The 15,807-nt window shown below is 36.3% G+C and overlaps 1 protein-coding gene and 2 long non-coding RNA genes across 3 annotated transcripts; 1 reads left to right on the forward strand and 2 right to left on the reverse strand.

Moving 5' to 3' along the window:
* Positions 1–369: 369 nt before the first annotated feature.
* On the reverse strand, positions 370–3,939 carry LOC145213465 (dehydrogenase/reductase SDR family member 11-like). The gene is made up of 3 exons (XM_080081750.1): positions 3,542–3,939; positions 2,968–3,245; positions 370–1,041 (listed from the first exon to the last, which is right to left on the reverse strand). Exons 1-3 carry the CDS (start codon positions 3,851–3,853, stop codon positions 882–884), a joined length of 750 nt encoding a protein of 249 aa, XP_079937876.1. The 5' UTR covers positions 3,854–3,939; the 3' UTR covers positions 370–881.
* A 1,181-nt stretch (positions 3,940–5,120) lies between these two features.
* Positions 5,121–7,243, forward strand: LOC145215423 (uncharacterized). Its single transcript, XR_013857302.1, has 4 exons — positions 5,121–5,429; positions 5,757–5,889; positions 6,176–6,354; positions 6,747–7,243. It is a non-coding gene; the product is annotated as an uncharacterized LOC145215423 (long non-coding RNA).
* A 3,008-nt stretch (positions 7,244–10,251) lies between these two features.
* On the reverse strand, positions 10,252–14,719 carry LOC145214757 (uncharacterized). The gene is made up of 3 exons (XR_013857118.1): positions 14,535–14,719; positions 14,072–14,200; positions 10,252–13,785 (listed from the first exon to the last, which is right to left on the reverse strand). It is a non-coding gene; the product is annotated as an uncharacterized LOC145214757 (long non-coding RNA).
* Between the last annotated feature and the right edge of the window lie 1,088 nt (positions 14,720–15,807).

Here is a 15,807-nt window from a genome sequence, read left to right on the forward strand (position 1 = left end):
CCAAAATTGCAAGGTTACGCTTGCATGTCTGGTAAAGTGTATTAACATGCTCCTTAATAGAGTTCTCTTTGTCTGAGTTGCCATTCCACCATGTTGGATTATGGCACAGCGGTTGTTCTGTTCCTTTGGAGTTACAAATGGCAAAAAACGCAGTGTAAATTTAAATAACTGTAAGACATGAAAACTTTGTTCAAGTGTTTAAAAATCTATTTCAATGTTGTCCCCTAATTTGATTTGATTTTAGAATGTGGCAAATAAAATAAGAATCCTATTCAGCACATCATCTACATTACAAAGAGATTGATGAACATGCCAAACTCTTATCTTAAAGTAAAGTATTTCACTGTCCAATAGAAACCAAGCACAACCTTCCTTCGCCAAACTTTTGTTGGTACACAAAAAACTTTGCAGTTGCGAAATATTAAATATTCATTTTCCACTAAACTGGTAGCTGAGGATTTGCTAAGCACAGACTTAGGCAATATAACAAACACAACCACACCCTGAAACAACATACTTGCAAAAGTGGAAAAACATGATGCATCAAATGATTGAAGGCAAAAAGTTTGAGCATTGAAAAAGCTTTGCACTCATGTTTGTAAAAATGAATAATTTTGTACATTTTTAGTCTTGGTTAGTTGAAACCCATAAACAAGGTAGCTGGCACCTTCAATTACTTGTTGTAAATCCAATTCACAATTTCTGTCATAAAAACAAAATAAGATAAAACAAAAATGGCTCTAAACTTAAATTTTTGTTTTTATTTAAAAGGTTTTGGATTTTAGCACCATCAACCAACATTAAACAATAAATAATATTTTAATAGTTTGCATATTCATTCTATTTGAGGCAAGCACCAAACAAAAAAACAGCAGTTCAGGTCACATAGCTTGTTCTGTGGGTCGTATCATAATTTCATTGACATTCACATGAGATGGGGCTTGCAATGCAAATAAAACAGCATCAGCAATGTCTTCAGCTTGCAAACACTTGATAGGAGAATACCATTCCTCTATGGTGGTTTCATCATTATTGCTCAACCTGTAACACAGTTGTATATAAACTTTCTCACATGGTGCTACAATAAGCAGTTTTTTAAACTAGGAGTCTTAGAAGAAGTATTTCTTGTGCAAAAGCTTCAGATTTTAACCTTGGATGTATGTTACTTTAAAGAGTAGAAGACATGCTTTAGAGCAGGGTAGAGCTACTAACACAGGAACTACAGTAGACAGGTTTGCTAAAATCCGATAGGTGCACACATAAATATTTTAAATGCAGTTTGTGTAAAAAATGCTGACAGTTAGGGCTAGTAAGGTTGGTGTAAGGTTTCTTTATAATAATAACAATAAAATCAACATATCAACAACATAAAAACTCTTATGTTAACTTTAGGCACTAACCCTTTTCCAGTCTCACTGTTAAGTAAAATAACTGCACTATTTATGCCATCTATCGGTATTTAGCAAACCTATTGTACTGTGAGTTCTTGTGTTAGAAGCCCTACCCTAGAGCAGAGATCGACAACTCAGTCATGCATACCAACCTTGAAGGTGAGGTTTCATGGCGCGCCAAGCAATTTTTAGGTTTCATATTTAAGTACAGTTTGACAGAACTAAAATTTTATATGACTTATGGCAATAAGAATGAAAACTGCAAAAACAGACATGTCTGCTTTTTAATTGCAATTGAAATCAGACGGCACAAACCAGTATTACACACAATAATTTTGGCATGCTTACCCATTATTATTTTGACATAACCAGTAAACTGACATGCAGCATTTAAAAGGCTGCCGACCCCTGTTCCAAAGAATGTAATAAACATGATTTTTACAGTAGCAGAAAAAAGTGGGTATAATATCTTTTCATACTTTTGTTGGCTTGTTAGTGCAACTGAAACTCTACAATAGTTTGTAGGAGAATCTTATCATTAGTGTTTAGACATAGGTTTCAAAACAATATCAACCTTTCACGCACATGCATTGCAGGGTTTAAATGCAGATAAGTGTTTTGGTATTTCACAACAAGCCACCTACTGTACTGCATTGAGTACAAAGCATTATGTGAGTAGAAATTTCTATTCTAGGTGTATATTTTTATATTTGAGTTTTGTGCATGAAGGTGTTTGAGACTGCAGGGTTTAGCACATATTTAAATTTCAAATCTTGTCCTAGAAAAAGACCTTGTGAATGTATCTAAGCCAGTGGTTCTCAAACTGTGGTATGCGTACCACTAGTGGTACGTCGGAACTTTTTATGTGATATGCAAGTAGATTTTTGTAATACCTAATTTAAGTCCAATTTAAAATTGCACCTCAACTGACCCAACTTATCAGCCCTGGTTTGTGCGATAGTCGTGTTTTGGACAGTTTCTTATAATTGCTAAATACGCGGAGAAAATAGGCCTGTTTCTAAGGCTAAATATATTTAAGTTTCTCAATTGTTTTTACAATCCTGCATACAAATGCAAATTGTTGATCACCCCTTAATTGAGCCAAGAACACTGAACAGTTACTTTTTGTGATTGTTTTTCCGATTGTGACATCATAACACACATGGGCAAAAGACTTTAAGTGTTGTGTCACGTTAAAAAATATACCAGAAAGTGTCTCAATTTGTTGTGTTGGCCGCTACAATACAAAAACTTCTTTGAAATTAAAGGACTGTGAAGGTGAATAAAAATGCTTCAAATGCATCCTAATGTATAATGCAAAAAAACGAGAAACATAAAAATACCTGTTGGAAATTACGTTGGGGGTCCGCAGGCTTTAAATTTATAAAAGGGGTCCGTGACTACAAAATGGTTGGGAACCACTGGTTTAGGTGGTAGCACGCGATAGAAAAAGTTGTCAGGTGGTACGCAATCCGTATAAGTTTGAGAAATGCTGATCTGAGCAAATTTGTAGCCCAAATCTGTCGTTTCATCATTTTTTTAGCAATAAATAATAATTTAATCAAATATAATTTACCTTGCAGCAAATTCTGTTTCCACAACACCAGGAGATATAGAAGTACAACGAATGTGGGTTTTTGTTTCATTTAATTCTTTTCGTAATCCTTCACTTAATGCAGTGACTGCAAACTTAGTTGCACTGTACAATGGCAGTCCTAATATTCGATGACCAGACATGCTATTGATGTTAATCACATGCCCATCATCTACTCCACTTTCTCTCATGAGTTTCACGGACTCACGACATCCAATGCACAAACCGATCACATTCACATCAAACATTTCACGCCACTCCTGTGAATAGATTTTATAAGGTTTAGCAAAGTAATTTTATTAGAGACTTTTAAGTAGCTAATAATTTAAATAATTAACCTCCATGCTTAAATATTTACAAAAATCGAAATAGTTTATTAATTCAATTAAAAAAAACTAGCTGCCAATTTCAGAATTTGAGTATAGCATACATGTATTGTCAAAAGATATGCAAGACTTGTTCTTTATACACAAGTTCTATCTGTGTACAGTGTTCTTAAGGTTATCAAATTGTTTGTAAAAATATACACAACAATAAGTCGAATGAAAATATTTACCTCAGTATTTCCAGCCAATATTGATGCTTCACGTGCAAGCCCAGCGTTATTTACACAAACATGAATCGTTCCAAACTTATTTCTGATGAAGTCAAACATTCCAATGATTTGCTTTTCATCCTTCACATCGCATTGATATGGAAATATATCCCCTTTCCCATTCACAGCTGCAGCCAGTTCATCCAGTTGTTGTTTGTTTCTCGCACAAGCCACAACTTTCATTCCATGCTCAGCAAGTTTTCGAGCAATCGAGTTTCCAATTCCAACAGAGGCACCAGTTACCAGAGCAACCTTTCCAACCCAACGATCCATATTTTTCAATGTCTGTGACTGCCACTAAACTGGCTGCTAAGGATGTCTCGTAAGCGTTTAAATATTCTGCATTAAATAAAATATACCACATTACCACCAACTAAAGCTTTATTAAACCCAATCTTGCAAATAAAAACAAAAACTAAAGTCAAGAAACCTGATTAAATTTCTGATCCCACCTCAACATTTGCGTTTTGGGGTATTACCCCACTCTTATTCCGCGAGTATTTTTTATGTTTTCTATCTGTCTACAAGTTCGTCTTGCTTTTTACCAAAACTGGATATACTTAACAAAAATGTATCAATGGTGACAGAATTGAGTTCAAAGTTAAACTTACACATTCTGCCAAAATAAACACTAACCTCTAATATGTTCCGTGTGTTTACGTTTTTGGTTTAGTGTGGAACTGTAAAAACCAAAAAAGTAACTAGGCACAACATACGTAACATGATCGCAAAAACTGCGATAGAAAACACTTCCTGACTACAGAATGTTAGTTAACAATGTTTTTTTTTAATGTAGAAAATTTGATGATCGTTGTGGCCAATGAAGTATCATAACTTTATTGACATATTTTGCGTTGAAGCACCCAATGTTGTGGAGATTAAATTTGACCAAGTTTGAACATTAGCGGTCGCGTATTGTAACGAATAAACGCCTCAAAAGTGTTTTGTGTTTAAATTTTGACGACATTTTAATAAAATTGTGAAAAAAAACATGTACAAACACACCACATTGTAACCTTATACCTTATGTTCTTGCACGGTAACAGCGTAACATTAAACGAAGCACTGTGGTGTGGTAGGCGTCATTGTAATCCTTCTCTCCAAGGATAACAGATATTTTTGAAAAGTTTACGTCACGGGCGTGCAACATGACCAAGAGTCCAGCCCGCGACAAATATTTACGTGCCAGCGCTGACGTCAAGTGACGTTGTTCATGCGTCACTTAACTGTTTTTCACTGTTAAATTGTAGGAAATTGTTATTTGCACTGCATCATTGGATTTTGACATATTACTAGATAAAGTGTACGTAAAGCTCTCTTTGGGACCTAGTTTAAATTTTACCTTCATCGACTTCTGAAACCAACCCATGGACGCTTGAGGGGAGAATCGAAAGTTGGGAATCTGTAATATACACATTTTTTATCAAAATGTAGGCCTATGTGTCGGTTAATTGACTGGTCAAGGGCAGAAGTCGGGCCGGACTTCCTGTTTAAGGTTTGAGATGAAGCTGACATAAAACGGGAATAACTCGGGCCGGACTTTACTTGCAACAGTTGTGTCGTAGCACCCGATCCGTCTACTTTTAGGCGCTTTAAACTGTCGAATTCTGGATAATCCCGGGCCTTTATGCTGTCGTATTATATTCCATGTTATGGATTCTGCGCTTTAAGCGACATGGTATGCTATTGATATTACGAACAGCTTAGGGGGTTACCCTAGGTGTTGTTTTCGTTGGTTGTGGCTGTTTGTTGACAAATTAAATCAGCTGAACTGAAGCTTACAGTGCGGTAGGAAGTTGGAAGTTAGAACACTGGCTTCAATTTATGGAGTTTTTTCCTAAAATTGGTGGTAAGTTTAACTTATTTATTTTGTAAATAATAGAAAACCATTTTAATACAGAAAGACATATCACATATTTGTCTGAGCTGAGGACATTAACTGGGTTCACACACAGGAAGTAGATTTTGAGTGAAGCAGCATAGTTTTACGAGTTTGTCAGCCTTAAAAGTGACAAGAATCTGTGCCCCTGCAGGGACCTGGTGTGTATTTGATTTGGACAAAAACATCAAGGTGTTGGAAGTTTAAACTCATATGGGCAACACTTCCATCGATTATAAACAAGGCAGCTACACAGATGGTGTATTTTTGATTAAAGGAAGGTCCTAATTGTTTCAGAAAAAAATGCAACCCGGACAATTCTGGAAATGTTTGGGCTGGTGGTGAAAATTGGAATGTTGAAACCAATACACTACAAGTATATACAGGACAAGTGACAGAGAGACAGATTTGGTGAACCACAGATGATTGTGTGAGTAAACAGTTGATCTAATAAACTTAAGGCAGATTAATATAGCATGACTTTGATATTTGGTATAGAAGTGTTTTACACACCTTACAAACTATTACCTGAAAGACTGCGATAGCATGCCTAGTTTTATTGACTGATTTTATTTGGTTGCCTCCAGCACTTGCAATATTAATGACTGGTAAAAACACTAAAATGGGTTCAAAATTGTTTGCGATTTTGAACATATACTGTATGTTTTTTTAGTTAATAGTGAATTGAAATTTATTACTATATTGTGCAATTGCAGCTAAAGCTATGGGTGAATCCTCATATGTACCATACAAACTCATCTTATGGTTTGCCATGAAGATGTCATTTGACAACAATTGCAGTGTTGGATTTCCCAACCAAAAACAATTTAAAGCATGCTTTTTGTCTTTAAAAGAAGCAAATGACACAAAGGCTATGGACTGAAGAGTAGACCAGGTAGATATATATACAATTATAGTACAAAATAGGTTACATTGTTTAACATAAATCAACTGTGTTTGTTCAAATTAATATTGCACCATTGCTACTAAAATAAGCTCTACTTTCACAGTGAGATTTACTTAGCAGATATCTCCAATTGTTAACAAAATGTTTGTTAAAAAATGTTGCAGATAGTTTAGTTTGCAGCTCAGCTATTTTTATATTATGACCATTACATAGCAGTACTGTCATATAGTCATTTGATGGTAGCATAAAAAGCCTTTTTAGCAACTAACCATTTGGTTATCAAGTAAAGATTGTAAAAATTGCATTTAATTAACTCCATTGTTTCAAAACTAGATTTTTATGGTGTTTAATTATTTCATTAAATTTGTGTTTTATTACAGGACAAGGCAAGGAGATATTACCCTTAAAATCTGGAAAAGTTAGATGCAAGGGAAGGATATGTGTACTATTTGAAACTTTAACCTTTACACAGCTATAGATTACATGCAATCTGCTTTCTGCATTCCACATCCAGCACATTAACCAAGATATGACCAAAGGTTCAACATAATAAGCAAATCTGTCTATTCCAATTGTTGTAAAATATGTTAATTTGTGGTGCTTTTTGTGCTTATTTTAATGCAAATTGTATTGTTTGTTTGTTTTTTGTTACATTGCGTTTTTAGTCTACAATTTTTATCCACATTTAATACTGAGTAAAAATCCATGACCACTTCCAAATGTTGAACCAGAATTATTTCACTGGATGTGAGTTGTTTTACTGCATTATTGCTGAGATACATTTGTGGCGCTTTTCATTGCGAGTTCTTTCAAAAGTTACAAAGTTAAGCTGCACGGAATTGGATCAATGGCTTGAATAAAGAATGTACAATCCGTGTTTCATTTCTACAGACTTGTTGAGGAAAGTTTACTTGAAACAACAGGCGTGAAACAACAGGCGCAATGGGTTACCTTGGTAGAAATAGTAAAATTATAGTCAAGAGATAGGGGACAATTCAGGGAGCGTAAACTTGCTTGAAAGGAAAGCAAATCAACGTCCTGTTGTTTCAGCTTTTGTTAAAAAACTTAATCACGTCACGCTCCTTGACTCGTTAGTTTGAAACTTTGTGTTGCAAGCAAGCTTTATTGCGTCATTATCTGTTGTTTCACATCAATTAGAAAACAATGACTATTCTTTAGTGCTTAACGATACAGTGATTTACCTACTTCAGGTTTTTTCGCATACCTTGAATGTAATTGAGCATACGAAAGTTGTGTGTCTAATACAACTAATTCAACAATAAGTCTTACTTATCCTATAAAAAGCAAAAAAAAACAGTTTATGGTTTGTTTTTGTCTTCGGTAGCTTACGACGATGAAGTAGTTTCTTTGGTATCACATGACTGTGCATAAGGTCGCTAAAAGATTAAACAAAACTTTAGTCTTCAAATATTACTTAACAAATGCCGACATGTTTAAAGAAACATAAAATAGTGTAAAGGCGCCAAAAACTTTTTGTGTGATACTGGCGTTCGTGCTCCACGTCGTGAAATAAAATGGCCTGCAGAAATTAGCAATATCAGTCACAAGCAACAATTCAAAAGGCTCGTTTGAAAAATCGTTTTGCCTATGACAACCGAATCATTTTATCTCAAGCCGTTTGTGTTTTATGGCTGGCAATCTTTATCCCTGTGCGACCATTGTCGTCAGTGCGTGGACGGTTATGCCCTTCGACGAATGATGATGTACGCTTCTTATTTTCGTTTTGCTTATGGCAACAAGCTGAAACTTTGCAAGCTGTTGCAGATTACAATTCCATGTTGGCCTGTGAAAACCGTTTAATTTTATCTCAAACCGTTCGTGTTTTATAGCCGGCAATCTTTATCCCTGTGCGACCATTGTCGTCAGTTTGTGGGCGGTCATGCCATTCGACGAATGATGATGTACGCTTCTTATTTTTGTTTCGCTTATGGCAACAAGCTGAAACTTTGCAAGCTATTACAGATTACAATTCCACGTTGGCCTGTGAAAACCGTTTAATTTTATCTCAAACCGTTCGTGTTTTATAGCCGACAGTCTTAATCACTGTGCGACATTATTGTATGGTATGGTGTGGCGGTCAAGCCCTTCGACGAATGATGATGTACACTTCTTGAGATAAAATTAAACGTTTTTCACAGGACAACTTGGAATTGTAAACTATAACAGCTGGCCGAGTTTCAGCTTGTTGCCAAAATAAAACGAAAATAAGAAGCGTACATCATCATTCGTCGAAGGGCATAACCGTCCACGCACTGACGACAATGGTCGCACAGGGATAAAGATTGCCGGCTATAAAACACGAACGGTTTGAGATAAAATTAAACGGTTTTCACAGGCCAACGTGGAATTGTAATCTGTAACATCTTGCAAAGTTTCAGCTTGCTGCCATAAGCGAAACGAAAATAAGAAGCGTACATCATCATTCGTCGAATGGCTTGACCGCCACACCATACCATACAATAATGTCGCACAGTGATTAAGACTGTCGGCTATAAAACACGAACGGTTTAAGATAAAACTAAACGGTTTGCACAGGACAACTTGGAATTGTAATCTGTAACAGCTTGCAAAGTTTCAGCTTGCTGCCATAAGCGAAACGAAAATAAGAAGCGTACATCATCATTCGTCGAATGGCTTGACCGCCACACCATACCATACAATAATGTCGCATGGTGATTAAGACTGTCGGCTATAAAACACGAACGGTTTAAGATAAAATTAAACGGTTTGCACAGGACAACTTGGAATTGTAATCTGTAACAGCTTGCAAAGTTTCAGCTTGTTGCCAGAAGCAAAACGAAAATAAGAAGCGTACATCATCATTTTGTCGAAGGGCATGACCGTCCACGCACTGACGACAATGGTCGCACAGGGATAAAGATTGCCGGCTATAAAACACGAACGGTTTGAGATAAAATTAAACGGTTTGCACAGGACAACTTGGAATTGTAATTTGTAACAGCTTGCAAAGTTTCAGCTTGTTGCCAGAAGCAAAACGAAAATAAGAAGCGTACATCATCATTTTGTCGAAGGGCATGACCGTCCACGCACTGACGACAATGGTCGCACAGGGATAAAGATTGCCGGCCATAAAACACAAACGGTTTGAGATAAAATCATTCGGTTTTCACAGGCAAAACGGTTTTTCAAACGAGCTTTTTGAATTGTTGCTTGTGACTGATATTGCTAATTTCTGCAGGCCATTTTATTTTACGACTTGGAGCACGAACGCCAGTAGCACACAAAAAGTTTTTGGCGCCTTTACACTATTTTATGTTTCTTTAAACATGTCGGCATTTGTTAAGTAAGATTTGAAGACTAAAGTTTTGTTTAATCTTTTAGCGACCTTATGCAAAGCCATGTGTTCATCGTCGTAAGCTACCGAAGACATAAACAAACCATAAACTGTTTTTTTGTTTTTTGCTTTTTGTAGGATGTGAAACTTAATGTTGAATTAGTTGTATTAGACACACAACTTTCGTATGCTTAATTACTTCCAAGGTATGCGAAAAAACCTGAAGTAGGTAAATCACTGTATCGTCTAGCACTAAAGAATAGTCATTGTTTTCTAATTGATGTGAAACAACAGATAGTGACGCAATAAAGCTTGCTTGCAACACAAAGTTTCAAACTAACGAGTCAAGGAGCGTGACGTGATTAAGTTTTTTAACAAAAGCTGAAACAACAGGACGTTGATTTGCTTTCCTTTCAAGCAAGTTTACGCTCCCTGAATTGCCCCCTATCTCTTGACTATAATTTTACTATTTCTACCAAGGTAACCCATTGTAGGAAATAGGTATGTATATTATTACGTGTTCTGCGACTTGCGTTTTCCTGATTCTTCTTACAGCAATAGTCCAGCCGTTGGTTAGTTTGTTTTATTATAACACCAACAGTAATGCAATTTAAACGTGGCTTGACGTAATGTGATTCATACGCCCAACCGAAGTCGAATCGAATAGAATAATGTCCAGGGCTGGGGCGAAGCCCAGTCAAATCTGCCCAACGAGAACTTGAAAGATACGGTATATAAACACATATCAAAACAACGTCATTAAACTACGCACATGGGATCTGTTATTGGCCTGGAGGCACAGAACGTTTCCATCCTGTGTTCAAAACATCAATTAGCAATTATATGGGATGTACCTCTGCGGTCTCACGCAATCAAACACTTGAGGTATATAAATCACGTAATGGGAAAACTTACAAGTCACGTCCGCTCTTACTCATGACGTCAATGCGAATATTACATCATTATGTTACATTAGTCTTCCTCCAAAAAGTGTTTTACATGAAACATGCACAAGAAAGAATTGCGAAAAAAACATGTGAAAACAATTATGACATACAAAAGAAAAACATTTAATTAACCACACCAAAACTGATATGCATTAACAGTAAAATTTGTCATAACGCTTGCACGTCTCTCGAGCTCGGTTGTCGACAGTTATCCGAAAATTCGAGAATCGGGTTTAGCAGTGGTATGGGAAATTCAAATGTCCTCCTTCATTGTGCCACAAGTAGTTGTATGAATTCACATTTCTGTAACAATAAAATAAACAGCAGTACACGTACAAAAACAGTTTGCTTTGTGCTAGAGCAAAATTTAGATGCAATTACAAATAACAAAACATCACTAAATAATAATCACTTTTACTCTACGTGGTCAAAGTTATTCACGTAAATATGCTTCAGTAAGCAACATCTGAGGCAGCTATGGCCTAGCAAAGATATCTGGTCTAGTGTCTAATGCATCATGTTTCCAATTGGGACGCCATCTAGCCAGTAAAGGTATAGCAACCTTGTGAAGTGTCATGGGAGAATATAAGTGCGGGGAAAAGTCTCATCCCGTCAAAAATAGAGCATGTTGCTTGCATACAATACGGACCGATGTAAAGCAGGTACGCGCGAGAAGCTAACGTATTTCTCAGAACCACGAAAAGTAATAATTTGTGTTGATCAGACACAAACGCTACCAAGAGCTAACTTTTCCTCGGTGGCATACTAGAGAATAAAGTGTCTCAACTCGAATAGTCGAGTCTCCACGAAGCTAATGGATATCGAGACAAGCAAAAGCGATAATAAAAAGCTTAGTTTCGAAATTAATAGTTCAAATTAAGTGTGTGTTTACCATAAGTAGCTTTTAAACTAGCACATTACAAATAAAGAGACAAACAAAGGTGTTAGTATAACATATCCCAAGAATGGGGTAGGCAAAGAACTTAATGACATAACAAAAACAAAAGGTATAACTTAACTGGTAAGATTCAAGAAGTGTCATCGTTGAAGTAGTGATTTATGACGATGCTTGATGTATTTGCTTGTTCCATTTGTTCCGTAATCCAGTTATAATAGACAGTTTGTGTTTCCCATCTTCGTACCTCGAATAGTACATATCCTCCTCAATAGTTCGAGCTTGATTGATTCGTCAAGAAATTGAAAGCTCGTGCTTTTGAATTCTTGTGGATGGATGGATTGATTGATAGTAACCTTCTAGCACTTGGCAAGGCTTAATGCTTGTTCGTCGACTCGTCGTAGTCGAAGCGATGCTTGATTGTTGCGGGGTTAAGTTGTACCGCTTGCTTGATTGTTACTTGACACTTGAATGGATCAGAAGGTTATTTGTTGAATGGTTTAAGAAAGATTATCTTCGTTTAGATGATGAAAGATCTTCCGACCAAAAGTACAATTGTTTTGGTACTCACGGTCACAGTTGTTCTTCTTAGTCGTTATTTTGCTGCTGGAAGCTATCGCAGTCGAGGTCACCAAATTGTAGGAAATATGGCAGGGTTCTGAGGTTTGAAGTTCCAAAATCCGATTGCAAGCACGAAGCTTTGGTTGGTTGTGTTTGTGCGGTTGACAACAACGGTAATGCGGATTTAAACGTGGCTTGACGTAATGTGATTCATACGCCCAACCGAAGTCGAATCGAATAGAATAATGTCCAGGGCTGGGGCGAAGCCCAGTCAAATCTGCCCAACGAGAACTTGAAAGATACGGTATATAAACACATATCAAAACATCGTCATTAAACTACGCACATGGGATCTGTTATTGGCCTGGAGGCACAGAACGTTTCCATCCTGTGTTCAAAACATCAATTAGCAATTATATGGGATGTACCTCTGCGGTCTCACGCAATCAAACACTTGAGGTATATAAATCACGTAATGGGAAAACTTACAAGTCACGTCCGCTCTTACTCATGACGTCAATGCGAATATTACATCATTATGTTACACCATTGCGCCTGTGTTTCTCTGGAGTAAACTTTCCTCAACAAGTCTGTAGAAATGAAACACGGATTGTACATTCTTTATTCAAGCCATTGATCCAATTCCGTGAGGCTTTACTTTGTAACTTTTGAAAGAACTCGCAATGAAAAGCGCCACAAATGTATCTCAGCAATAATGCATTAAAACACCTCACATCCAGTGAAATAATTCTGGTTCAACATTTGGAAGTGGTCATGGATTTTTACTCAGTATTAAATGTGGATAAAAATTGTAGACTAAAAACGCAGTGTAACAAAAAAACAATACAATTGGCATTAAAATAAGCACAAAAAGCACCACAAATTAACAAATAGATTGGGACATATATAGCAATCTAAATATTACCCAACAATTGGAATAGACAGATTTGCTTATTATGTTGAACCTTTGGTCATATCTTGGTTAATGTGCTGGATGTGGAATACAGAAAGCAGATTGCATGCAATCTATAGCTGTGTAAAGGTTAAAGTTTCAAATAGTACACATATCCTTCCCTTGCATCTAACTTTTCCAGATTTTAAGGGTAATATCTCCTTGCCTTGTCATGTAATAAAACACAAATTTAATGAAATAATTAAACACCATAAAAATCTAGTTTTGAAACGTTGGAGTTAATTAAATGCAATTGTTTTTTTACAATCTTTACTTGATAACCAAATGGTTAGTTGCTAAAAAGGCTTTTTATGCTACCATCAAATGACTATATGACAGTACTGCTATGTAATGGTCATAATATAAAAATAGCTGAGCTGCAAACTAAACTATCTGCAACATTTTTTAACAAACATTTTGTTAACAATTGGAGATATCTGCTAAGTAAATCTCACTGTGAAAGTAGAATTTATTTTAGTAGCAATGGTGCAATATTAATTTGAACAAACACAGTTGATTTATGTTAAACAATGTAACCTATTTTGTACTATAATTGTATATATATCTACCTGGTCTACTCTTCAGTCCATAGCCTTTGTGTCATTTGCTTCTTTTAAAGACAAAAAGCATGCTTTAAATTGTTTTTGGTTGGGAAATCCAACACTGCAATTGTTGTCAAATGACATCTTCATGGCAAACCATAAGATGAGTTTGTATGGTACATATGAGGATTCACCCATAGCTTTAGCTGCAATTGCACAATATAGTAATAAATTTCAATTCACTATTAACTAAAAAAACATACAGTATATGTTCAAAATCGCAAACAATTTTGAACCCATTTTAGTGTTTTTACCAGTCATTAATATTACAAGTGCTGGAGGCAACCAAATAAAATCAGTCAATAAAACTAGGCATGCTATCGCAGTCTTTCAGGTAATAGTTTGTAAGGTGTGTAAAACACTTCTATACCAAATATCAAAGTCATGCTATATTAATCTGCCTTAAGTTTATTAGATCAACTGTTTACTCACACAATCATCTGTGGTTCACCAAATCTGTCTCTCTGTCACTTGTCCTGTACTTGTAGTGTATTGGTTTGAACATTCCAATTTTCACCACCAGCCCAAACATTTCCAGACTTGTCCGGGTTGCATTTTTTTCTGAAACAATTAGGACCTTCCTTTAATCAAAAATACACCATCTGTGTAGCTGCCTTGTTTATAATCGATGGAAGTGTTGCCCATATGAGTTTAAACTTCCAACACCTTGATGTTTTTGTCCAAATCAAATACACACCAGGTCCCTGCAGGGGCACAGATTCTTGTCACTTTTAAGGCTGACAAACTCGTAAAACTATGCTGCTTCACTCAAAATCTACTTCCTGTGTGTGAACCCAGTTAATGTCCTGACTCCTCAGCTCAGACAAATATGTGATATGTCTTTCTGTATTAAAATGGTTTTCTATTATTTACAAAATAAATAAGTTAAACTTACCACCAATTTTAGGAAAAAACTCCATAAATTGAAGCCAGTGTTCTAACTTCCAACTTCCTACCGCACTGTAAGCTTCAGTTCAGCTGATTTAATTTGTCAACAAACAGCCACAACCAACGAAAACAACACCTAGGGTAACCCCCTAAGCTGTTCGTAATATCAATAGCAGCACAGAATCCATAATATGGAATATAATACGACAGCATAAAGGCCCGGGATTATCCAGAATTCGACAGTTTAAAGCGCCTAAAAGTAGACGGATCGGGTGGTCGTAGTTACATTTTAATACTTGTAACTAGTGATGCACCGAACCCGCCTAAAAAGATTCGGGCCGAAACCGAATATGTAGCCACGAGGCCAAATAATTCCGGCCGAATCAGGCCGAACCAGGCCGAACCGAAAATCCTCGTTTCTATGGATGTTTTCAACTGAACTTTGTGTTGTTGATGCGAGTGAAGTAAATTATGACAAATCAAAATCACTTTTACAATGCCGAAGCTTTACTAAACTTGTAATATTTTGCAGACAAAGTGGCTCGTATTTTATAGATACAACAATTAGTTAATTTAGGACGTTTCGTATTGGTGAAAATGATAGTTTGAGCATTAATTCCATGCATTTAAAATGTTCAGCTTCGGCCGAATTTGTGAAAAAGTTCGGGCCAAAATCGAAACATCGAAAAACAGCGTGTTCGGCCGAAATGTTTCGGCCAACCGAAACTTCGGTGCATCATCATTTGGCCTACAGTTTGGTCTTCATATCAAAATATTTGGTTCGTTTTTTTTATCTCTTAGGCCAGGGATGTACAAACTCTTTTTTTAAAGAGGACCAATTTTTATAAGATGAAAACGCTTGCGGGCCAATATTTTTTCCAAGTTTTTAACTGTATAAATTTATTTAGGGATTTCGGGATCGGGCCGGGATTCAGTTCGAGGTTCGAGTTACAATTACAACTCTTGTGCTCAAGTTGTCAGAAGCCAGGACTATAATTTTTTTGTTTTGAAGCGAAATACGATATTCGTCAGAGTCATTACCTTCTTCGTTACGGGCTGTTCTAGGCCGTGCTTTATAAAAGCAGTTACGGGCGTATACGACATGGTAGTTTTCGTTGTGTTTTTTCAAATGATAGACTTTGTGTGCTTGAACCGGACAGAGTTAACACTAAAAATGTGAGTACATTTTAAACAAAGTAGCGATAGTTTTTTTGTGTTTCGTACATATCGACCTAAATAAAACGTGTGTGATTTTTAATTGCCAGAACGTGTTGTGTATA

This window comes from Phallusia mammillata, chromosome 2, assembly GCF_965637545.1.
Source record: "Phallusia mammillata chromosome 2, kaPhaMamm4.hap1.1, whole genome shotgun sequence".
NCBI lineage: Eukaryota > Metazoa > Chordata > Ascidiacea > Phlebobranchia > Ascidiidae > Phallusia > Phallusia mammillata.

Bases quoted from the DNA above. Each gene is read 5' to 3' on its own strand.
- LOC145213465 (XM_080081750.1), bottom strand. From the start codon at position 3,853: ATGGATCGTTGGGTTGGAAAGGTTGCTCTGGTAACTGGTGCCTCTGTT. The intron at 3,246-3,541 runs GTAAATATTTTC...ATCTATTCACAG, and splicing joins TATTGGCTGGAAATACTGAG to GAGTGGCGTGAAATGTTTGA. The intron at 1,042-2,967 runs GTAAATTATATT...ACTGTGTTACAG, and splicing joins GAAACAGAATTTGCTGCAAG to GTTGAGCAATAATGATGAAA.